This window comes from Rhodnius prolixus, unplaced genomic scaffold, assembly GCF_049639745.1.
Source record: "Rhodnius prolixus isolate KJV_2025 unplaced genomic scaffold, Rpr scaffold_37, whole genome shotgun sequence".
Lineage (NCBI taxonomy): Eukaryota > Metazoa > Arthropoda > Insecta > Hemiptera > Reduviidae > Rhodnius > Rhodnius prolixus.
In genome coordinates, this window is record NW_027411587.1 from 456,177 (window position 1) to 482,434 (window position 26,258).

General features: G+C 31.0%; 1 protein-coding gene across 5 annotated transcripts; it reads left to right on the forward strand.

The window, feature by feature from the left end:
- The first annotated feature begins 101 nt into the window (after positions 1-101).
- Ndg (Nidogen) lies at positions 102-24,293 on the forward strand. Of its 5 annotated transcripts, none has more exons than XM_074116812.1 (27): positions 102-355; positions 5,090-5,371; positions 5,761-5,966; positions 6,053-6,156; positions 7,040-7,180; positions 7,265-7,498; positions 8,824-9,021; positions 9,100-9,318; positions 10,485-10,584; positions 10,676-10,857; positions 11,456-11,537; positions 12,368-12,534; positions 12,867-12,995; positions 13,422-13,547; positions 13,827-14,093; positions 15,881-16,000; positions 16,383-16,514; positions 16,610-16,744; positions 16,827-16,955; positions 17,289-17,500; positions 18,104-18,257; positions 18,337-18,459; positions 19,520-19,630; positions 20,536-20,707; positions 21,443-21,618; positions 21,731-21,839; positions 22,967-24,293. In XM_074116812.1, exons 1-27 carry the CDS (start codon positions 128-130, stop codon positions 23,079-23,081), a joined length of 4,353 nt encoding a protein of 1,450 aa, XP_073972913.1. In that variant the 5' UTR covers positions 102-127; the 3' UTR covers positions 23,082-24,293. The 5 variants fall into 5 exon arrangements, with proteins under 5 accessions (XP_073972913.1, XP_073972915.1, XP_073972914.1 ...); XM_074116814.1 differs by having other exon boundaries at positions 7,043-7,180; XM_074116813.1 differs by having other exon boundaries at positions 6,053-6,153.
- The last annotated feature ends 1,965 nt before the right edge of the window (positions 24,294-26,258 follow it).

Below are 26,258 nucleotides of genomic sequence, written 5' to 3' on the forward strand. Positions count from 1 at the left end.
AATGTCCTCAGCTCAGCCCTAAGTGACGTACCCTACTACACTTGGGTAGGGGTAAGATATAATCAGTAATGCCCCTTGACCCGGACGGGTATGGGATAATTTAAAGATCAGTATTACATTATGTGACATGGCTGCAACAAACCTTTATCTTTATAACTTTTCTATTTTCCATCAGAAAATTATACTTTGTCTACTTTTATTTGTGTCACCACCAGGATTTGCGTTACCTCTTTCTGAATTCTATCCCTATGGATCTCCTCTCGATAATTCGTTAGAGCAAGGTGATGACGTGTCAACTGAAGTATTGCTATCTGTGCCTGTGAAATTTTTTGGAGATTCCTATGATACAATCTTTGTAAGTAAATTTTACTCAATTTGTTTTCTTTAATTTTAGTATTCATTACAGACTAATATCAGCATTGTTTGTCGAAAAGATTGTTTAAAGTTTTAACTTAACCAAATTTGAATAGTCTGTACACTAATAGTGTACAAAAAAAAACTGTCAATACTAGCATGACATTCTCTTACGTTAATTCTAAAGGTTCAAGCTTGTGAATATTTATAACAAATTGTTGTCTCGTTTCGATTTGAGGATCGCATGATTTATCTGCTCTAAAAATTCTGAAATCAATTTTCATGATTTTTTTTTTAAACTGAATTAAGGTAAATGAAAATTGAGATTGTTCGATAAATTAATACTTCAGGCCCATCATCTTTCATTAGACTGAATTTAAGCAGCAGTCAACCCTAATTCAGTTTTTAACTGATGGTCGAACCGCATAGTTTCCTTTAATGGCACTTAATGCGAAATGAAAGTATGTTGTTCCAGGAACCCTTCTAAAATACCGTTTCCAAAAACAGATTTAAATTAATCAACTTAAAGTGCTTCCGAAAAAATCACGGAAAATAAATTAAAAATCCCTTCAGGAAAACTACGCGCTTCCAGTCAAGTTATTTCTCCAGACTCAGAATTTAGCCACACAATCAATTCCGCCTTTAATTTTGTAAGTGAGATAGATTGTACATTAAAAGGAAAAAATATAGCACAGGGAAGCCTCCCATCCCCTGTTGTGCGAAAAATTATTTTTTTAACAAAAATGTTAAAGAATAAATGTTTAAGACCTTCATGAATGCATAGAACTATCTGCGGTAGGGTTTTCCGGAAGAGCTTATTCGTTAAAAGCTTTATTGAGTAAATTCCAGCTGTAAGGAGATAAAGTGGGTTAACTCTCCTGTTTTATAGAAACATAAATAAATCCTCAGTTGCCTCTATTCAAACCCAATTTCTCTAAACTAAAGCTTGGATGTAAGCAATGAACAACTAAACCTTATAGTCAATATTAAATTCTGTTAGCGTATTATTGTCCCTCTGTATCGACATAGTCACGTACTCTTTCTGCAGTGAGCCGTTAAGAGACCTAAGATAGATCGAAGGCCTCGGGAACTTAGTGAATGGCCAGTAATGAAATTTATCGCCTGCCTCTAGCCTGGGTTTAATCCACGACTATTTATGATGTGATTTTTTTGGCTGCACTTCTGAAACACTTTGCAGTAAGGAGTCAGGCCACTTTGATAATCCTATGGGGACCCTCCCGAGCTAGGTAAACTATTGTTTCATTACGTTTTTGACCTGAATGCCCGGTTAACCAAATACTATGAACCTGTACCATCAGAATGCCGGTTATATGTAAATATTCAAATAATAGTAGGCGTCATGATAGCCGAGCGGTTAGAGGCAAGGCAATCGAAGCAAAGTATTATGGTACCGAGTTCGATTCACGGTCAAGGCCTTGTTTTAATTAATGTTTAATTTGAGAACTTTATAGTAAAGTATGTTTGTTAGTCGCCTCCATCTGCTACATCTACTTAGATAGTTGAACGTAAAGCCCGCTTGCAAAAATAGGCATTACTTTAATTTTTTTTTTCTTTTTTTTTAATGTATAAAGACCGAACGTGCACGAAAATAGCACTTGGCTAAAATAAAGTTTTCTATAACTATGTTACATATATGTTCGAGAAATACTTATGCAGTCATATTTTAAACATTTATTTATTTTTGTTTTGTAACTGAAAAAATTGTAAAATAGCATTTTTAGTGAGATATTTTTAATTTTTATTAAATATCATAGAATCTCATTGGTTTCCCAAGAAATATTAAACAGTTTAACGTTCTATGGTTTCCACTTTTAAATGTGCTTATTACTTTCACATAACGACTGTTCACAGTCCAGTTTGGTAAAACCATTTATGTGTTCATGGTCCTCAAAATATCAATTTCCGATAAAAACATAAAGTCAAAAATCTCTCATACATCCTCTTAAGAAGAGCACACAAAGTAAAAAGTCATTGTTTAGAACCAATGCCAAAGAAGAAAGTTGGTAATTAAAAATAAGGAAAAAGTTGCATAATTTTCTTTTTTTTTAATGTAGGCAATCAATAAAAAAAAAAAAGCTGGGAAGTTGATTAAGAAAAACAAAACTAAATTTAATACAAAACTATCTAAACAGAGATATCTAAAGTTAGATTGCACAAAAGGACAACATATCTTATTAATTAAAAATAATAAAAAATTATTACTATATTTATAAATACGTAATTATAGCATTGATTAAAATAAAAATATAATAACATTGAATAAAATAAAAATGTAATTCACATATATCCTTCATTTGTAACTATAAAAGATAAGTTCAGTGACCTTGTGTTTGATCTTCGACCAAATGGGATGATAATTTGACGGCTTATTGATAGAGAAATTTTTATAGTTTCTATAATAATTACTTCTATGTTAGTAATTTTATTAGTAAAGATACATACTTATTTATGAAAAGATCAATCATTAATTAGTGCCATCATTTATTAATCATAAGAAGGTATAAATTGTGTACTCTTTAATTGAGAAGCCTAAATTTAAAAAATTCCTTGTAAAGAAAATATTCGCACCAATTTCTTCCATAGCTAGAAATTTTAGAAAGAAGTCATCAATCAAACATTAATTTTAATTTTTTTAATAAATTTTTAATGGTTACTGAAAATGGTTTTATACCGGTTATTAAATTCACGAGTAATAATCTTTTTTTTCTATGCATATAGCCTAAACAAGCTTATTATATTACTAAACAGGCTTATTGCCATTGTAGTTGTAGAACAAAAAACCCAGGTTTTTTCCACTAGTCGTTTTCGCGTATTATCTTTACTGATGTCCATGTGCCCAGGAATCGTTTCCTCTCTTCTAGGTAAAGTTTTCACTAGTTCTGGATCTACCGTGCCCTACAAATCGTCTAACTTCAGTCTATTCCTGGTCCGGCTCAAGACCCATGGCTAAGAGGTGTGTCCTTTGCCTTATTAGCGGAGGTTAGTTAGGTTCACTTGCAAACAGGAAACCTTTATAATATAGAAACTAGCCTTCCGAAGCTATTCCATGACATCCCTACTGTCTCTAGGCTCTATGAAAGTGTTTTTTCTTAGTTAGCAACCTATCGAATTTTAAGTTTCCACTTGTACGTCGCATTTAAGCCCCACCTCAAAAAAAGAAGAGGTATATGTAAGTGTCGTAGGAAGAAGAAATCATTCAAACAGCTGCCGAATCTTGCTGGTCAGAGTAAGAGATGTTGTCGAAATGGAATCACCACGACTGCCTAAGAGGTCCATCCCCATAGACGCATGAGATATCCTTTCCTCAACAAACTTTGCGCTAACTCTTTATAATATCACATGCTTACAAAATGAATTGAAAAAAAAACTGGTTCTTAAAATTCAGAATTTTAACCTCTACATTTATGTTTATGAAAAGTGAGATTAGTAATAATTAACAGCATAGAATATTTTTTTAACATTCATCAAAATTTGGCATTATAATGTCTGATTTCAGTTTTTTCGAGGATTTAGATATCAACAGTTGATAAATTTGCCCTATCATTGAGGTCGATTGGTGAAGGATGTGTTATTTTGAAACGAAATTGCTAAAAAAAAAAAACTATTAAAACTGATCTATTTTTTTTTGTTAAAGATATCTCTGTTCTAAATAACCTTCAATAAGAAGGTTATTAATCTTCCTTTAAGAAAGTACCAGAATGAAATGTAAACCAAGGTTCTCGGCTTCTGAAATAAGAAAGTGGCTATAGCTTAGAGGGGAAATATTTATTATATAGCCATTTAAGTAATCTTTTTTTAGTGTTAAAATTTATACATATATCCCCAAAATTTAGCTTTTAATAAGAAAAACAAATTCTGGTCGCAAGCATTTTGCGCTCCGAAACGATAATAAATAGTTATTCATAAATTCTTGATTTGCGGCATAAATTTAGGGTAAAATAAAATACAAAGAAGGAAGTCTCATTTAAGTGTTGTTATATGCTTTGCTAACTTTTTGTCAAACTTTATTTTCTTCGGATGATAATCTTACAGTGACTATCAAGACCCACGAAGAAGAGATCTAAATCAATAATAAGTATGACTTCATGTAAGCTTTTAGTGAGGTAATCGACTTTAAATTTGTAAAAAAAAAAGTTTTTATTTTTAAAATAAATTTAAAATCTTTTTGTTATAACAAAATAATCAGATTAAGTTATTTTTGTATTTTTGCTCTGCAAATAGTAACACATTTTTAATCCATTGTTGCCCAAAGATTTGTATTAATCGTCGTCCAGCAGAATTTACAGCAAAAGTTTTTTTTAGTTATGGATTATAAAAAACTTTATTTACATTTAGATCTTTGTTAAAATTAGTTCTTAAAATTCCTCCCATTCATTCTGGCTTGGAGTCGTCTCAGAACCTCATAGAGGCGTGTGAGTTAGAATAATTATTAATGACTTTCGATTATTAATATTTATTTTATAGTTTAAAGATTTCATGTAAACTGTTATCAGTAAACAATCTCTTTGACAAAGCAAGTCAATTGTTTTTGAATGAAAATATAAACATCTACTCATGCCTAAACTACCTCCTTTCACACACACACACACAAAAAAAACCCTTGGCCACCGTGTGTGTGTGAATGGTACATCTCCTTTGAAAGATTTTATTTCGAAATTACTGATTCACAGAACTTAAATTTTGCCATTATTAAAGAGATTTTTCTAATTTTCAGGTAAATACGAATGGCCTTTTATCGTTTGTATATGAGGCATCCTACTTCTCAAATATTGAATTTCCATTGCAATATCCGGTAATAGCTCCTCTTTATTCTAATGTTGATACCACGGGTAAAGGAAAAGTATACTATAGAGAAACGAATGATTCATCACTTTTACAAAGATCCACACATAATATTCTTAACTTATATCCAAATTTGCCTCAGAAATATGAAGCGAAAAGTTTATTCATATCGACTTGGGATCACGTTGGATACCATGAAGGTGGTAAAGATAAGGTAAGTTCTAAACATTTTTCTACTAAATAATTTTGTATATTTTTCTTAGTATCCAAATTTTCTTATGTGAACTTAGAAAAACACGGTTAAACTTGTAAGTAAGGTATGATTTAATACCATATCATTTTAATACATATTTATTTATTTATTGATTTAAGGCTCGTTAACAGTTGAAATCATTGTCTACATTATTGATCTCATATCATTTAATTGAATTATAGTAGGAAAGTACGTATGTCATTAAATGGAATATATCATCAATTTTTTATCAATTATGGGTGTATTAAAATTAGCTCAACTTTTACTCTAGGACAAAAGCAGTTGTTTAAAAAAATTGTTACCAAGACTTTTTGTGCAATATTTATACGTTGTTTAATCATTCATTTTAGCTCAATACTTTCCAAGCGGTGATATCGACAGATGGAGAAGAATCATTTGCTGAAATATTATACGCTGATGGTGGAATACAATGGATGCAAGCAACTAATAAATATGGATTACCTGAAGCCAAAGCACAAGCTGGAATTGTTGCTCCAGAAGGGAAATTCTATACATTAAGAGGTTCCGGTACAGATCAAGTAATCAATTTGGACAAGTGGGTGATTTAGTAGCTTCTCAAGTTTGGTTGAAATTGTGTTGTTTCAAATTTTATTTCCTTATCTAATAAAATTGGATTTTAAGGTGGACTAATGCTGATAGGCCTGGACTGTTTCTGTTCAGAATAGGAAATATAGACGATACGGGCAATGTGGAAGCACCTCCTAATTCTTACGGAGATTACAGTGGTGAAAAAATTCTAGTTTATGATTTATAAAATTCAGTTCAAATTAGCGTACAGATTCTTGAAAAATATGCAATACTTTGCTTTAAACGTCAAGTTCTGTTAAATTAGGAATAGTTTTTAATAAAATGCAGATAGCCTAAAGAGTTACTTGAACTTGGTAATCCCCGAAGTAATATCTGATGTAACTGAATAACTCTTATTTAAAATTCAGCTATAATTATTTACATATTTGGGAACTTCATTATTTTTAACAAAAATATATAAAATTCCAATACCGTATTTTAATAGTCGCTAAAATCGATGTAATTGTTAAAGTTTGCCGCAGATTTCATGTTCTGCGTGACTGGCAATTAAAAGAGAAGCGTAGTTTATCTAAGATTACATTTTACTGTTCAAGTTTTGTTTGAAAACGCTTTGTGAAGCAGCTCAGTTTTCTTGGCTACTGCTAGAGTTGCGGAAGTTATAAAGCAGAAATGTAATGTACTGTCCCAGATCATTATTACACTCATGTTAAACATATTTGAATATATTTTTTTATGCTTATTAAAATTCTACGTGAAAAGTTTATTGGGTTTATTTCACAACTAATTTCCGTAAAAAAAAATCATAGATTACATTTTTTAAATTTCGGGGTTTTGCTATTTTTTAGTGTATTATACAAAAGTTCATTTTTCTATGCTGTGGTCAATCGCGTTGTATTTTATTTTGCTGGTTTATTTTACAGTTAACATTAACTGTAAAACGGGTCAGCAATTTTTCAAGATACTGGTGTCCCGACTTTAATGAGGATGTTGCTATACCTAGAATGACGCAGATATCTTTTTAAAGATCTTTCTATCTTCCCAAATTCGTATTTTATATTGTTTCTTTTTATTTGTGACTAGAAGAACACAGAGAGCCAAGGACTTGTTTTGAAGGTGGTACAAACTGTCATAGTAATGCAGAATGTTATGAAGAACCAGAAGGTTATTGCTGCCGTTGCCAGCCAAGTTATTTTGGAAATGGTCGGTCTTGCTTGGAAAGAGGTAAAAATAAGGAGTAGCTTTAAAACATACTAAATAAATAAGATTTATTTATAATTGTTATTTGTATTGAACATAATTTTGCAGAGACTGCTAGAAGGATTTTCGGAAAACTTAAACTAAATATAAATAGTGTTTCCCTAGAGGATCTGGACTTTCATGGCTATATAATAACAAAAGATGGAAAAATTTATATAGCTGTAAACAATCTTCCAGAATCTGTAGGATACGTTTTGCAACTCTTATTTACATTGGACAGTTTTGTCGGATGGTTGTTTGCATCTCCAAAAGGAAATGCTAAAAATGGCTATATGCTTTCTGGTAAGCTGAAGTGGTTTATTACTGTAATACATCTTTTACTTTTGCAAATAGTGCATAATTTTATTTTAGAAAATGTTCTTTGAAAACCACTTCTCTGAACTTATAAATGCCTGTTAAACATTAATTTAGTTAGGGTATATATAAACATGGGTTCGTGTGTGAATCTTATTTGCCAATTTTAAACAACCCACCGTAATCTATTTTCAGTATCCTGCTTTGAAAAATTGGATTATGTGTGAACGAGAAAATTCCGAAAACCTCGAAAATTTTATTTATGTTTCTTTTTTTTTTATTATTTCCTTCTAATCATCCCATTTCCTCCTATGCATATATTGTTTTTAATAAATTTTTTTAAACCCTATTTTGTGGGTGTTTTAATTTAAAAAACATGAGTCTTAAAAATATTTGCCTATATACCCTTTACATAAAATGTCTTCTTAAATCATTCAGCCATTTCAAAGCTAAGTCAAGAAGGCAGTGGCAACAAGTTAACATTGTAGTTACCTGATTATAACTCACTCCCCACAGAGCGTAATCTCTATAGGCATTCTTCCAGAAAGTATTAAAGCAAATGAAAGTTGTAAATTCATGTGTTTTTAATCACAATAAAAGTTTAAATAACTCAAACGAGCTGATTGCGAAACAATCTCAAAATATGGAAATATCACCATGACCACCATCATTTCTCCAGAACTGCTCTTAATCAAATTTTCTGGGGAAAATGTTGCAAATAAAAGTTACTGATTTAGGAATTTACAATTAGGACACTATGTTTATAGAAAATGTATGTCTTTGTCCAGGTATGTAGTTGGCACCTAAACTGAAGTATCAAATTTGAACTGTATGCGTGTTTTCGTATTTAGTTATGGTGTATATCTAAAGACAGTCAGAGATGCCCAGTCTAATGGGTAAAAAACATTTTTCTGTCTCAGGGGACTCGAAACGATTAATCCGGTAAAAACTTGAAATCTAAAATCTGGAGGGTTTTAATACCTTCTTTTAGTAGAGTAAGAGAAATAAGAAGTCTTACACATTTTAATAATGTAATGGTTTTAATATAATACTTAATTTTATCAGTAATTGATTGATGGTGCACATCAGAAGTCTGATTTTCCACAATCAAAAGTCATTTTATAAATAAATAGCTTTTTGTTTACAACTAATTGAACTTTTAAATAAAACAATTTTTTGTTGGTGTTTCTGCAACGTTTGAAATAAATCTATGGTTTTCCCTCCAAGTATCAGAAGTATTTTGAGTTTATTATCTGAAATTCAATCGCTAGTGATGATTTGGTAGAAGTTGAAAACTTTGTTTGAAAATTTAGGTGGAGTTGTGAATCATACAGCTGATATCACCTTTGACGATTATTATCGGGTGAACATAAAACAGAAATATACAGGATTAAATTTATTCGACCATATCCGGATGGAAGCAGAAGTACATGGAACGCTGCCGAACATTCCTCGCGATATTCAGATAGACATGCCTGACTTTAATGAACTGTATACTAGAACTGGAACAGGTTATAGGTTTTTTTTTTTTCATTAATTTATTATAATTTTTATCATCATTTAAGTAAGATTTTATTTTCATGTTACAGAAGAATATAGATCCAATTCGAGACACGAAATTAAATTAGGAAATGGAGAAGTTCACACAATGGCTGTTGATCAAACAATAAATTTCTTTGAACACTGCCGGGCTGCAGAAGAGGACATGCCAACCATTAAAATGGAATCTGTTAAAAATTATATAAATTATGAAAAAGATCAATCTATATTAAGATTTGCATCGTTTAACAAAATATTTAGAGGTTCAGGCATGTATAAACATTTTATTTCGTATTTTTAGTGCTTGATGCAGATTTAGAAAGTTGAGAGTGATATCCAATTTGGTTTAAAGAACATGAGAATCATATTTGAAAATAAATGTGTTGTGGATTCCCTGTAGCTATGGCGTAATTGAGGGCACTGCCATGATCGTAAAACGGATTTTAAGCTATCTACCAGACTTCACATTAATCTATTTCGTTGATAGTATGAAAGTTGCGTTTCGTTAATGCTTTCTTTTCTTTGATAGATACCCGAGTTCTAGTTTAAATTAAGAAGGAATACGCTTGATACCCATCATCTTTCTAGACATTCAAGGCAGCTCACAAAGCCATTAGTTTTTTCTTTGTCGATTCGAGATCATTGAAAATCTACTCGAGCATCCTGGCAAGCTAAAATAACTACATAGAATAGGTATAGCTAGCAAATTAAAAATTTACGGGATATGCGGCCTGGAAAGCAAGTTTTGAGACTGGGAACGAAATCTCTCAATCACGTTTTGTATTTAAGGTTATTGGAATGTAGGCTCAATGTCTCACGATGCTAATTTTTTATGCTGTGTAAAAATTAGTTAAGAATGTGTGAAAGATTCTTAATTCAAAAAGCTCTTAGAGACATCGGCCCAACTCGAAATTAATATGAAAGGTCCCTAGAAACCTTTTGGAAAGCTGTTCGTAGTAAAGAAAAAAAGAAAAGGGACTAATTCTTTTTAGCGTCCGGATGTTAGCCTTCATTATTAAGTTAGGGTGCTCGTTAATAATGGCCCTTGTTGGACTTAAGTGCATTTTTCTCCATTTAAAAATGTCTTAAAAGTTCTAAAGTTTTATCAGAGGTACTGAAAAAATAAAAAATAAATTAGTAAAGAGTAAAGATAGGCAAAAAAGATTAATTATCGGCTACTCGATTTATTTGCTGCAGACCACTTAGGTTTTTAGTGTAATTGTATGAAAAAAGATCGTAGGCCAATCTTCTTAGAGTTAAACTGGAAGATTTCATAGGCTCGTTATAACCTAATGATTGCAAAATTTAATTGTGTACTTCCTTGGTCTAGGAAGTATTTATATAGGATTTTTTACTAAGATTTCTGCTAGAGCGATTGAATTTCCTAAAAAAAGGAGTGTCACTCTCAGATTAAAATTGTAACCCCAATTTACAGAGAAATCAGATGACCCTTGTATTGAAGGCAGAAAGGAATGTGTAGCAAATAGTTCTTGCCTGGTAGAAGGAGATGGTTATAGATGTGTTTGCAATTCTGGGTAAGATATTTTTATAAAGTTATTATTGCAACTTAAGCAAAATTTCAGTTGTATTAATTTAAATAAATAATAATCCCTGATTATTTTTTAGTTTCATGCAGTTGAACAACAATGTATATTCAGATTCTCAAACAGATTTTGGTTGCACTGATATTAATGAATGCGTCGACGGAACGAATTTTTGTCATGCAGATGCTATATGTGTTAATGAAATTGGATCTTATTATTGCCAATGTAAACCAGGTTTTACAGGAAACGGAAAATATTGCGAAAGTAACCAGTTTTACATAAAAAATTAAAATTAATTTCCAGAATAAATATTATTGACCAAGGAAGGGTGTTTGTCTAGTGGCTATGTATAGTAGATACTTTTTTTTTCATAAAAATAAAATGTTCATAGTAAAGTATGTGCTTTTGCCCCAGTTCACGACACCTAATTGGTAGTTGGACGTTAAGCCCCGCCTGAAAAAATAGGCGATTACTTTACTTTTTTATTATTGGACAAAATTATTTAGTTCCTTTTTACCACTTATGAATATACTATACATTTTTACTAAATTTGAATTTAATTTAAATACGTATGTATTTAACAACTTGAAATTTAAATAATAAAGTTAGCCGCTCTCAAGACAGAGGGGAAGCGCCATGAGCAAGTTGGAAGAAGTGGAGAGTTAAATTCACCATGTTGGATATTGTTCTGTAATACAGGAGTAAAGAGTTTAGTATTTGTAAAAAAAAAAAAAAAAAAAAAAAAAAATACAAAGTTGCATCATAATGTCTGAATAACACATTTCCGAATCGGGACAATTAGCAAAAACTATTTTCTATATAAAAATAATAAACACTTCCCAATTTTATGAATTTTTGGCAGGTTTTCATGAAGAACCAGGGACCCCTGAAAATGCTATCTGTCATAATCCTGATGATTATTCAACATGTTCATGCAGGCAAGGGTAAGTTCTAAATAATTTTATCATTTAATGGACGTCTTACATTTTATTATAATAGAATAATTTTTGAAATGCATATTTTATCTCTCAGTCTCATGGTCTGTCTATGTTTCCTCCCGGTTTTCCGTCGCCGTCATTACTATATTGCTGAAAATCAGATGTTAAAAATAATAATGCCGTAGATGTCGTCTATATCTCTCTATGGAGGAAGTAAAATGCCCTTTAATCTAACTTTGCTATGGTTGTTAGACTAAAAGTAGCTTTATTTAGTCATATATACTCGTATATCATATAAAAAAAGAGCTTTCTCTTACTACTAGAAGTACAAGGAGTTGGTACAGGCTAAAGTTCCAGGGAAATCCCCTCGTCATTTTCTTCAAATTTAGTATAAAATTAAATCATAAAATATTTTATTTTGATGTGTCAAATTGCTGAGATAAATATTTAGGGAATCAAAATTGGAAAACCTCATAGAAAATTGAAAGATAAGTTGTAGGTTTTTATGTTATGATTACCGGAAATCAGCTGTCGTTTTATATCGTATAAAAATGTTTTAAAAAGTGGGAATTGCATCTCATATTGCGCAGTGTAGTATATTACATTGAAATGGACTTTAGAAGAACTTCAAACTTTACTTCGCACCTTATTTTAGTTACCCAGAATGTGAAGTACAAATGTCCTTATATTTTTCTTTTTTTGGTGTCGTGGAACTTCATATAGCATTCGATTATTTTAATGAAAATAAAATTATTGCTTTTGATTATTTCATTAATCGCACTATTAATAAAATAACCTTTTGACCGTCGTTCTTTATTCTTGATGTTTTATTGTAGATACCAAATGGTAGGCGCATCAACTCCTGCAGGTTTTTCTTGCGAAGATATAGATGAATGTTCGGATTACCCATGCTCCGAAGGAGCAGATTGTATCAATCTGCCGGGAAATCACACCTGCAGATGTAAAGATGGATACAAACAAGATGAATACGGTTACTGCTATAGTAAGTAGCAAACTTTGGTATATGAAAATTTTTTGGGGTATATCAAGCACATATAATTGAAGATAGTATTTACGCGGAAAAATTTAAATAAAAGCTAAAAAAAAAAATTATTAAATTTTCATTTCTCCTAGACACACACACAAACACAAATAGCATTTTATAGCAAGCATCTATATTTTCAAAATATGTAATTTTCGGTCAAGAAATGATTATTTCTTCTGAAAATTAAATTTTGAAAATCTAAAATTATGAGACTAACATTGTTTTAGAAATTAAAAAAATTCATTTGCGATGTTTTTGCTCTTTTTGATATATCAAATTAACATTTTCAGGAGCTGAACCATGTAGTTTAATAGTCTGTCCAGAAGACTCAGTTTGTGAAACTAGAGATGGTACAGCGTACTGTTCGTGCCCCTCTGGTTATTCTGGAACACCACCAAATTGTTCACCAGATTATGCAGGTATAGCGAGAATAAAAAAATAATTTTAGTGTAGTATGTGTTCTTAGAGGGAGAATAATTATTTTATGCCAGAAAAAAAAGCTAATTGAGAATGTGAAATATTCCCTTGTTAGTTCAGTGTAGGAGCAGCAGATTGAAATAGCTCTCTCTATACTGCTTTCCATCCTTTGCATCGAGGATGCAGAAGTACCATTCAGAAAAAAAAGTAGCTTAGTGACTCTTGTACTTGACTCAACGTGAATATAAATCTAAACTTTCAAATTTTTAAGATCAAATACTTCGTTGCATTTAATATCATTTATCAAAATAAGGAGTGGCACGGAGTAGTTTTATTAATTATTTTGTTCTTGTTATTTTTGAATTATTCTGTCTATAGCCTTCGCTATAATTTTGTACTTCATGCTAAAATACTATGTAAAATTGCAGAAAACGATTGCAGAAGCTTGAATTGCCCTGAAGGGACGAGATGCATTACTGAATACGAGCAGGCGCCTAGATGTGTTTGTTTATCTGGATATGGGACTTATCCAGACTGTTTGCCAGTCAGAACGGGTATTACTTCAGCCTGATTATACACATTTATTTTAAATTATTTTATACAAAAAATTATTTTTTAGAATTTTGCGTATAATTTAAATTCTCATTTTTATAGAATTTTAATGTACTATATATAATTTGCTTTGGGCTAGGGGTAAAGATATATTTTATAATGCTATGCTTATCGGCGAAGTCTTAAGAATCAGTTCATTTTTATTTTCGCATTGTTTTAAAAAGATTAAAACTTTTAAAAAGATTTTTGCACGAGAATGAGGTAACCATTCTGGCTTGTAGATGCGTGTTCATCTGACTTAGATTGCCCAGATTATTCTAGATGTACAGTACAACTGGATAGAAATGCATGTATTTGTTTGCCTGGATATGAACGGAATGGGCTTTCTTGCGTACCTACGGCAGCATCATATGAAACCATCTATCGTACATGCTTAAGAAATTCATGCTGGTGTCCTCCGGGTTATTATGAAAGGGATGATATATGCATCAGACATTACGATAGTACGATTGGTCATGGAACTCTTACTACACAAAATCCATGGGAAGGTAAATGGTAATTTTTATGCCATCTTTGAACGTTCACATATTTCAAAATTGAATGTAGAAGTAAACGTTTTTTATAAATTGTTTGACAAAAGTATAATTTTTAATATGTAGCTTTTGATACTTTAATTGTTGCGTTTCCCAATTTTGTTTTTCAGTTTAATTTACTTTTTCTATTCCACGTTTCATTTCTTCATTTGACTTCAATTGTATATTTACCGTACATTTCACTATTTTAAAGAAGTTCTCTCATGGTTGCTCTCTTCATGGTAGTCCTGAACCTCATTTTTCCATTTTGCGACCCTAAAGAATGGCGTCGGTTCTATTTATGAATTTCCTGCATTTCGCCGCTTAATCTACCTCTTGGTTACAGTTTTACCTATCGAATTAAATTGGACGTTTATTCCTGTTGCGCGAAATTCCTCCTGTAAGAGGCTTGAATTTTTTTCTATTAATTTTGTTCTTGGACCAAACCCTCCTGCCCCAGTCTTTTCAGAAATCCTACAACCACTCTGGCTTGTTATTTATAGCAAAAAAGAGCGAATTCTCTGCATACTCCATCTTAGACATTTTTTTGTTTGTTTTGTTCTTTTAATCATTTATCTGTAGGGAAGTTCCAAAAACAGGAGAATTGGCACAGAGAAAGAACACTCCCTGCATCTGTGCTCCTTTCTTCATATTTGGCGCGTAGGTGCAGAGAAAGGTCAATTTCACAAATAATTTAGTAATTATTTAACTAGTGAATATTATTTATTTTTATTTAGTAATCTTTTTTATTACTTACAGTTTGAAATATGTGAACGTATTGATTAGTTATATCACTCATTGCTTTACAAGAATTGTTGCTTTTTCATACTGAGCTAAATTCCGCAGCCACAAACATTGAAGTTAAATTAACGGACAAAAAATAAAGTATATCAGATTGAAAACCACCTTAAAATTAGTTTAAAAATATAAAAATAAAATATATTTTATTACGTTTCTTCACGAGCTTGGCTTTTTATTTAATTTTCATGCTTTAAATATAGTATTTACCCTTTGCTTTTCAAATATTCCTATCATATTGCTTGCTTATGAAGCTTGCTTTATACTAACACGCTGAAATATCCAACATTATGTGGAAATAGAAACATTTCCAATAAAATGTTAAAATTTCTGCTATCAGTTTTGAAAATGGAAAAAAAAAATTATTTTTGAAGTTTGTTTTGCAGAAACAGTGAATACTTTTCCATGTTAGCCGTCAAAAATAAGATCCACATAATTTATTAATTTCGAAAAACAATAAATATTGAATCAATTAGGGAAACATAAAAGGTAAAAGTATTTTCTTTAAGTTAAATTACTATTAGGTATTTTATTTTCAAAAAATTAATTGGTGAATAGATCTGTGAAATTATCCGATGTTCCTTATATTTTTTGCTTTGGTAGTTACCTCTTTTTTAAATTTCTCTTAGAGGTCTTCATCAAAAGTTCAACTTTCACTAGTCCCAAAATTGTGTTTATTTTTTTTACTTATGTTGATTTTTAACCCTAATAATTTATTAAAGAAACTGTAAATAAGTATGAAAATAAATAAAACAAATGACTCTACTCACGGCTTTATTCAAAAATTAAATTGAAGCATTTGGTACTTTATTCTTCAAGTGACGTTTAAAATATCAGTTATTTGAACTAAATATCAACTGGGTTATAAGCAGTAGAAAAAATTATAATAATATAGTTGAAAAACAATTTAGCAAGGATCAAGAAGTTGTAATCTTTACTTTTATTTTTATTCTGTATTCTACTAGATACTTGCAGTGAGCAGTGCCACCATAATGCACAATGCATTTATGTACCAAATGAACAATCTTACAAATGTATGTGCCAGGCTGGTTATGAAGGCGACGGATTGGAATGCCGAATAATGGGTAAGCAACTGTGGTTATAAAGCTGTTCAACTAATTAAATAAACATTTTTAATTTATGAATAAATTATATGATCTATAAATTTTCTCTCAATGCCGAAGAATTATTCTATTGTCAGTTGTTCTAATTGAGTTTTCATCTGAATAAAGATTCGAGATCTTTGAGCACAGTGGCGCAGATTCAAAAATCTTCAGTTTTGTGTATCTCTTGCAAGTACGTAATATTCTACTTTATATAATAATACTTTTATTATTTTTGAGAGGATTTTGAACTGCGTTGTAGCTCAACTTTAGCAAAAATGGTGTTAATTTCCTAGAAATTTAATATTATTTTGACATGCTCGTTACTGAAAAATGAAAAAATTAAAAAAATTTAATCTTACAGATCTGTCTTGCAATGAAAGTGCCGATTATTGCCATTACAATGCTACTTGTATTCACGACGATAAAAGTGATAGGTACATATGTATATGTAAAGATGGTTTTGAAGGTGATGGAACTACTTGTTATCCGATTGGTAAGTGACACATTTTGTTCGATTTCATGTAGAATCTGCTTAGTATTAGTATATTCATTCAATATATTTTTTCATTGTTTTTTAAATGATTGCAGTTGGTCCTTGCGATAGCTTGCATTGCCATCCCGATGCCCAGTGTGTCTTTATGCACGAAGAGCAGCAATACAGATGTATCTGTCCGAGTGGTTTTGAAGGAGATGGTTACATCTGCCAACTTGTTGAATTTAACAGTTAACTACATATATATATTTTTTTATTTATTTATATATATATATTTCATTTCTTTTACTGAACATGATCTTTTATTTCAAGGAGAATGCGAGCAAGATAGAGATTGTGGACCAAACGCCCACTGTTATTACAATATTTACAACAGCAGATACAATTGTGCCTGCATATATGGCTACGAAAAAAATGCAAAAGGAGTATGTGAATTGGAAGGTAATATCAACTTATCAAGGTATTTTAGTGAAATTAGTGTTATATGTTAAAAGTGAAGATCGGAAGGTTTTTATTCTTTTCGTTATACTTTGTCCAGCAACCCTATTTAATGACTATCAGACAGCATTATTTTAATTATTCGGCGAAATACTTAATAGTTTTTATTACATTCACAATTTAACCATTATTTATTTACTTTTTGTACACTCCAAAATTTTGGGCCAAACCAAAATGCTTTGATACTTTAGGTGTGCTGTTCCGTTTATGGAGAGTATCCATACAAAATTTGTATTTATAATTATTTATATTTTTATATTTATTTATTTTTTATAGAACAAAAATATGTATGTTCCACTTGTCACGAAAATGCTGTGTGTGTTCAACGATATGGCCAACACGAATGTATATGTAACGAAGGTTATGAAGGTGATGGATTGGAGTGTACAGAAAAGATTTTAGGCTGTGACGTTTTAGGAGGATGTTCTCAGTATGCCGACTGCTTATACAGTACCAGCGTCTCCAGATACGTTTGCAACTGCAAAGAGGTATTTTTCGTAATATTGTTTTGAATTATCACGAGATCAGTACTAGTAACATATGCGGGCAACCAGCCTGCGGCCAAGCTTCTTAATTGGATGCTCATACACGTCTGAGAAAAATGGCGATAGGGCTAAAAAAGAGTGCCAGTGCAACTATTAACTACAAGAAGCTTAGCGAAATCCCCGCATTGCATAAGGAAGTGATTACTTCCTTAATATTCGTAATTGTTACGTCGCAAAAAAGATAGCTATAATTGTTTTACTTACCAAAGAAAGCCCATCATCTAATCAATTAAATAAGAGCTAAAGAATACCCAAGTTTTACTCTTATTACAAAACCGTTAAAATTTTGATAATTGTTATTTTTAATTTAAGACGCATTAACATATGAGATCGCTGGTGGCCGAAACTTTTTTAATGTCGGTCTTCGGACAGGGCTCTCTCGTTACAAAACATGCTTAAGAGATTCTCATTTCTAAAGAAAGCGCTTTTAAAAATTATTGTTATAATTTTAAAAAAATATATTTGTCCTTAAATGTTAGTTATAAATCAGATGTGCTTTAACATATTTAGAAGGTAACGTTTGGGTTATACTTTTTACCTTTTCAGGGTTATGAAGGAAATGGAACACACTGTGAGTCAGTAGTTACATGTTACGAACTGCCAGACTTATGCAGTCCAGATGCAACCTGTACTTATGCTCATGGTAAAGTTATTTGCGAATGTAATGACGGCTTTTATGGAAATGGGACTTTTTGTAAAGGTAAAAACAAAATAAATTCTAAAACAATTGCTTGCGGAATAAACGTGTTTTGATATTTGTTTTATATTGCGTTTTATAGAAGCAAGAAAGCAGGAAGAGGAGTATTTACTTGTTAACAAAGGACGTACAATACTTCAGGTGCCGTTTAGTCCCACTAATAGAGGACGTCCTATTCATATTAATGAAAATCAAACGGCTATTGGTTAGTCACAAGTTAAAAAAAGAAATAAAATATTGTTTCTATAATATTAAGGTGTAAGAAAAGTTAACTTTTCAATTGAAAAATAAAAACAAATTCGACGTTAAAATTGAAAACCCATCTCTTCTAAATATAGGCCATTATTTTCTTTTAATTAAAGCCATTTTTAGCTAACGCATTTACTGCCCTTCCGATGATTTATCTTAGCAAGCTTTAAACCTGCAAACACTCCTTTTTCTCCTCTGAATTTTATGCATTTATTTTTGTTGTTTATTTTAGTACTTAGAGGTAAAGTAGGTTCAGACAGATTGGTCTAGTGGTAAGGTGTTGAGAGAGAAGTTCAAACCCTAATCTTACGAATTTGTTTGATGTTATCTGTGCAACGATCTCATTTTGTTTATTAAAATCTTTTTTTGGGATTGGGTATAAATGACTTGACTGATCTAATATGGTGTTTTCATTTATCGAAAAAAGAAACTATATTCCACTTAAATTTATTTGATAAAAAAAAAATTGAGTTTGAAGAAAACTAAAGTAGCGAAATTCGGCCAGCTTGCGTAGCTCTATCGTACATCTTACTATGTATATCGTACATCGGCGATTTTTTAAAAGTTGAGATCACAAATCAAAAAGTAGAAATCGTGTAAGGAGAAACGTTTGGCAAACATCGTTCGAATCAATTCAAATCCGGGTTAAACTGAAGAGAGAAAAAATGTGTAAGAATATACCATAATAGGTATATATAGATGTATAGTTCCATCTAAGTTTAACGGTTATGTTGTATTCTGAATTATTTTATTTTAAGGCGCGTCATTGGCATCCACAGCTTTTATAATGGTCTGCCGGCCTCTGGACAGTGTTCTGTCGTTACAGATATCACCGGACAGTGAGCTGTAAGAAGCTGCTAGGAAGAGAAAATCTATGAGCCAATAGTTGGATTCGAACCTGTAATCTCCCTATTGAAATCCAGTATTCGCTGGCCACTCAGCTAGTCCGTTCCCTGATTTTTATTATTCAGAGTGTATTCCATCTAAATTATTATTATTATTATTATTATTATTAGGCATTGCATTTGATTGTGTGGACGGACGAGTCTACTGGAGCGATATTACAAATCTGCAAGTAAAAAGTTCCAAATATGATGGTACTGATTTTAAAGTTTTCATGGATAAAGGTAAATATTTATAGTATTGATTTATGTAATAACTTTTATTTATGATTTAAATAAATATCGATTCGACACAAAACATTATATAAAATCGTCTTCTAAGTTAAGTAACACTATTACTGTTGTTATTTGCGATTATTGCCGCCATAAATTTCAATATCCAGTCACTTCAATAATTAAGAAACTTAAGATATTTGATAGGTGTGTTGACTTTTATTACTTCCTGTTGAAATAATGCGCCAGATGAAGCCAAACAACACTCCCGCCAAGCCAAGATGTGTCTGAAATCTGGTAGGGAGGGAATGTCGCCCTCCATCAACTGGTACTACTATTTTTGACCACGAGCCGAGTATGGTTTCCTGCAGCACTTTAATCTGAAGGCTTATGGTTCCAACCCTTGAATAACCAACACAGAGGTGGCCCCTCAGTTCCAATAGTGGGCAATTAAACCTTTCATGGTTGGTCGAATAAACCTTTCAGGTTTTTCCAATTGCGACAGTTGTGAATATAAAAACCTATGGCGAATAAAAAGATGCCTGCATTATATATAATACAATGTGCCGAAAATTATTTTCAGTTTTTCGTCTTGCAGAATTAGGCTTAGTGCTGTTAATAATATTTTTACCAAAAGAAAACCTGAAAACTTTTTGGCAAATTGTATAAGATATGTAAAGCAACTATCATTAATCGCCGATTGCGAGGTAACTACTCCCTGTATTCTCAACATCACTGATACTTGTATTTAGCTTGTAGATGTTGGTTCTTTATTACTTTATATTTTATGTTTGTTTTATTTATTTTTTGTTTTTTATTTCAGACAATATTGTTGATGGAGAAAATTGAATTTAAATTATTAACAAGCTTGTTTAATAATGAAGGAAATGGTACATTTTTCTTACATTTGCTTTCAGGAATTCAGTCTCCAGAAGGATTAGCAATTGACTGGTTGAACCGAGAAGTCTATTGGACAGATTCAGGTTATGATAAAATAGTGGCAGTTAATTTAGATACCAAAGAAGTTAGGACTGTAGCCTCTGAGAACTTAGTAAATCCAAGAGGGATTGCTGTAAATCCTTACAGGAGGTAGGTAGTTATCTATAGAACATTATTAGTGCCCACAGTTTTTTTAAACCCGTAAAAATTAATTTTTAGAACAAGATACTACAATAAAGATGATGCTTTTACTTAATATAATAACTGTTAATTTTTGGAAGCTCTTGTTTGCGAAAATTGCCATAAATTTAAAAAGTCGGGAATGAACATTATTTCGACTTCACTTTTTCTGTAAGCAATTATTGCAATATTAAATGACCGGTTTCTGCTGTTGAGTTTTTTTGATCTAATAGTTATGTAACTGTCGAACGTAAGTCTAAGTAACTGGTGTTCCAGGTATAAATACAACTGATAATTGTGCCTCGCTACACCCACCCCTTACCATATTCAAAAGAACATCTTTAAGTTGAAAAAACGCATAATTTTTTTTCTGTCCGGTTAAATATTTCAAGTGAAAGTGCCTGTTTACTTAAACAGCCTGCTAAGTTTAATAAATAATAATTGAAGGCGTTTACAAAATAATTTCACAAAAATCTTGAAGTTCTCGTTTATTATTCGATCGATCTTCTTCCAATTTGGAATACCAGCAAAGTTTTCATTGCCGCTTAATATTACACATGAGGTGGAACCATACTGAAGAGACACATTGGTGGGTGGGATACTTGGAGTTGCAGTTTCCGCAGAACCAACCCGAATATCTAATATTCTTTTGAAAATGCCTCAAATAAAAGTGATGGAACTATAGATACGGAAATATCATTTTAGGAAAGTGTATTGGTCTGATTGGAATCGAGAAGCTCCAAAAATAGAATGGGCAAATTTAGATGGAACTGATCGGCAAATTATTGCCCAAGCACCTTCCATTAAACTGCCAAACTCGTTGGCCATAGATTGGAGCACTGAGGAACTCTGTTGGGCAGACGCTGGTACTAAAACAATAGGTAAGTCTTTTCTTTGATGTTACATAATTATCGCAAAATAATTTAAAAAAAAAAATATTAAAAAATTATTCTTAAATCGTAAATACGTATCTTTCAATTTGTGTTTTTACAGAATGCCTAAATGTTGAAGCAAATAGACTAAGAACTATTGTAAAGAATTGTAGTTATCCTTATGGTCTAGCAATAACTGATAACATGTATTTCTGGACGGATTGGAATACGTAAGTTAAATTTAATCAAATTGCTCTTTTTTTTTCTTTTTTTTTACCTTCTGAACCGACTTATATTTTCAATTAATGGTATTTTATTTACTTTTTAGTATTTAGCACAGAACCCCTGTAATGTGTTAATACACAAAATACAGAATTTTTCTATTCTATTCTATTTTCAATTAATGTAATCATCTTTTCTTTTGTGTTAGTGATTTATCCAAGAGAAAAAAATAATAATTTGTAGGCGAGTTTTGTCACTAAAACCGTTAATAAAAAACTGTTTTTTACGGAAACTACAGAAAATAAAAATTAAAAATTCTGAACGATGTTGAGTCAGTAACGTAGTACTTTTTTGAACTTATTTATGAGCCATGTCCTACTACACTGTTATTTTCAGTAGGTTTGTTTTCTTTTTTTGTAAATTTATTAAGTTATAGAAAATTGATAAACTGTGTAAAGTAGAAATAAATACTTGAAAAAATTTACAATGAAATGATGTAATTTAATCCAAATCTAATAGCTAAATTTGTTAAACTTAGCTCTAAAATTTAAATTGAAAGTAAAGTAATTGCCTATTTTTCAGGCGGACTTTACGTCCCACTACCAATTAGGTGTCTGGACGGAGGCGAATAGCAAACAAACTTTACTGTAAATTTCTTATATTAACCATTAAATAAAATCCAAGACCTAAGACCGGGAATTCGAACCCAGTACCAGAATCCATATTAGCTTTGCTGGTCTCGCCTCTTAACCGCTTGGCTACCCTACCGTAGCGCCCAAAAATGAAAGTAAAATTAAATGGTTCTCTTTTAAAAACAATTTTTTTTTGTTTTTAACTTTCAAGGTAAATTCTTATTTGTATACTTTAAGAAACTGCTTTGTTGGACAACGTAAACTTGAATGTTTGCCTCTTTTTTAATTACTACAAATACGAACTTTTTAAGATTTGATAAAGCAGTGTGTTACCACTTTCATCTCCACCACCATCTTGAAACCAAACTTAAAAATTTAATCGAGGATAAAAGATTTATGTAATTCAGTTTAAAAATAGAATTCATTTACCGAATTTTTCTTGTCAATGATACATAGTACTTTCTGCATTTTGTTTAGAAATTTAAACATGTTTTTTTTTTTAGGCTTAAATTAGAAAGTTCAACCAAAGAGAAGCCAAATGAAGTAAAATCAATAGATCTTCCACTTGGAGGTCATGATAAGCTGTATGGAGTGGTGGCGATTACTTCATGTCCTTAAGGCAACCCAGCTCTTTTTCTAACCTTCTTTAATTAAAAGAATGTAACACATTTCTTTCCCATAATTTAGTAATTTTAGTTTTATATTTAAATATATTTATTTTTATATTTGAAAAAACAAAAATGGGGAAGGAATAAATATGCTTTTGAAAAACTGTCAACAAAATTCTCTGATGACTTAAAAGGGAATTTACTTTTGCCTTTATACATCATATATTTAAATATAACCTAGTCACTTTTATTTAATGTTTCGCCATTTATAAAATAAGGCAAGTTGACTATTTTATTTTGCTTCATTTTTATTTTATTTTTTTTATGTTGTAATTTTTTGCTGCTGAATTTAGTAATATAATTTTGCTGTTATTAACCTAGGCATTATTATAGTGTACTAACTTTTTCTAATGCACTAAATTCTCTTTGTTATAAGTCGTCAGTTCACTGAAATTGATAAACTTTCTGGGTATCGTTGATATGATCGCTTATAGTACTTTCCTTCCTTGTTTACGATCGTTTGAATGGATTTTTTTGAGAATTAAATCACAAAGTTGGGTTCAAGAAACAGAAAGATCTGAAATTGTTTTAGATAAAGAAACTAAGCATGTTACGTCTAGAAAAAAGATCAATGCATTATCCATCTTCCTGTTAAATAATGTGTGAGCGTTAAATACAAAAAGTGTATTATTCCAGTCACATTGTTGATAAAAACAGTTTCTGCATATTATCGCAATAGTTTCGATATAAAATTAGCGGTGTTGATTGTTAAGAGTGGACGACATACAAACCTTTAAATTTCATCCTTGTCTTCACGGTATGTATTGAACTGATTTCGCTCAGTTGGCTTTCGTGATTCCATTTTTATTTTAGAAGATAACACGTTGGTTTTTGAGAATGTTCAATTTTTTTTTCTTATTTAGACATAAATAAAATATATACTCTAAATTTTATATAAAATAAATTATATAATAGTATAAATACATTCTAAATTTTGGTATTGCTAGTAAAAAGTAGTTCAAGCAGCCAAATTTCGGAAATTTAAAATCCTGCAGTGATAAACAACGTTCTAGGTTCGTTTAATGTCTACATTAATTATCATAGTAGTTAACAATAAAGAAAGTGATAATCTAACTCAAAAGATGTAAATAAAAGGAATATACTTATGTAAAACTTTCGTTAATATTTAATAATTATTGCTTAATATATTTGTACAAATGTATATTTGATTTTGAAATTTTATTATTATATTTCCTTGTACAATAGAGAGTAATTATAATAAAATGATAGCAGCATTGCTATTATAAAAAAAGTACTCGCACAATTTAGATGAGCAGTGAAGTTGTTAAAAGAAAATAAACACCATCACAATTAAATGCATTCCAATCTGTATCTTATCCCGCAGGGGATCGCTGTTGCATGCAGCTTCCCATGTGTTGCAATCCCACGGGTTCATAGAACAGTACTGCATGCACTACCAAAGTGCAACAGGAACACATTGCACTTACACTACATTCACTTAATTAGGCACACCAAGGCACACACACTACACATCCAAGAGATCTTCCCTTGGAGATAGATTCTGCAAACGGAATAAATTCTTTGAATCCAAGGTCCTCTATTATTTCGGGGGTTGGGTGTACGCCGACTACCATATCCTGAAAAAACTTTGTACGACTCTAAACCTCAATTGGAAAATGAAGGAGACTGGGGACTTTTGTGGGTGTAATGCCAAATAAGGAGAAGAACATATATGCAATAAGTTAATATGAGAGGTGAAGATGAAAATGGTGCGTGAAGATGTATTACAATTTACAAGATATAGACGACGACGATGATCTTCAGACCTCTGAAGTTTTTTGTATTTAATTTTTTTCTTATAAATAAATTGTAATAAAATCGTTAAATTTGGCTATTGTTATTTTTTGAATGGGGAATTTGGATTTGTAAACTTAGGGAAGTGCTCTCAGGTTAGGAGCTGTTGGATTCATGGGTCTTATTTTTGTACTTCATTGTTTGATACGATAAAGGTGGATGTTTTTATAGCTGTCTAAATTAGCTGTTGGAATTATTTGTGAGGACGTTATTAACCTCTGCGTTTCTGTTTTTGTTGAAGTCAGTCGTTTTGTTGACACAGTCGGGATCTGTTATTACCGTAGAGTTGCCTTTGTCTGCTTTAGTAATGAGAGATTATTATCTTCTATTTTCTATCGTATTTGCTGTGTTTAGTTTCTGATTGTCTATTTATTTCTATGTCTTCAGTTTTTTATGAGTCTTTCTGATAATATCAGCCGGTAAGTGTCGTGCGTGTTCTTGTTAATCATATTCTAGTTAGTGGTAATGTTACTGCCACTCCTGCGTCGATCTTAAGGTATTTTGATGTGTTTATTATTTTTAAAATTATATTTAACTCCTTTCTTTAAGGAAGTTGAAAATGTCCAAACACAAAATTGATTATAATAGCCAGTTGTATGTTTACTGCTATAAAGTTTTCTTTTGTTAATTTAATTTCAAAAAAATATTTCCTAGTTTATATGATAATGTGGTTTTTATTCTAGGTTTAATTAATTTTGATTTCATTATTTTTACACATTTTTTTACGATTTAATAAATTTGGAGTAGCACACCTGCACAATTGTAACCTTCCTCACTTAGCAAGTGAAGAGCGTGATAGGAACATGGTTGGAATAGGTAATTTTAATAAAGAAACAAATTAAACTTTTTTTATGAGAATTGAGTACAAAATGATTTAATTTAATTGCTACGTACTTGAACTGCTTGATAAAAGATTTACATTAAAAGAAAAATTCTATTCTATTCTATTTCTATTTCACTCATGGTGATAACTAGAAAAACTTCTACCCTTCATATGTGGAACTGTTCTTCAGGTAGGTAATTCTGAATTATTTTTCAGTATCATAGAACTATTTTCGGTTAATCTTTACAATAGCCCACGGAGGTGTGGCCTATTTATTTTAAGTACGTGCACGGTAGAGTAATGCTTTTTAAAATCATTCATTTTTTTAGTTCCCGCCGTAGATACTTCAACTGTTTTAACTTTTGTTCCTGCTCATTTTACGATTTTCAGAAGTATTAGTTACTGATTAATGAAGTATTAATTATAATTACAATTATCGTATCTTTATATTTTTGTTATTGTTGTTTATAATATTGTCAATATAAGAAA

Coding starts and splice junctions, on each gene's coding strand:
- Ndg (XM_074116812.1), top strand. CDS start 128: ATGGCTGCAACAAACCTTTATCTTTATAACTTTTCTATTTTCCATCAG. Junction 5,967..6,052: donor CAAGTAATCAATTTGGACAA/GTGGGTGATTTA, acceptor TTGGATTTTAAG/GTGGACTAATGCTGATAGGC. Junction 18,258..18,336: donor AAATGGGACTTTTTGTAAAG/GTAAAAACAAAA, acceptor TGCGTTTTATAG/AAGCAAGAAAGCAGGAAGAG.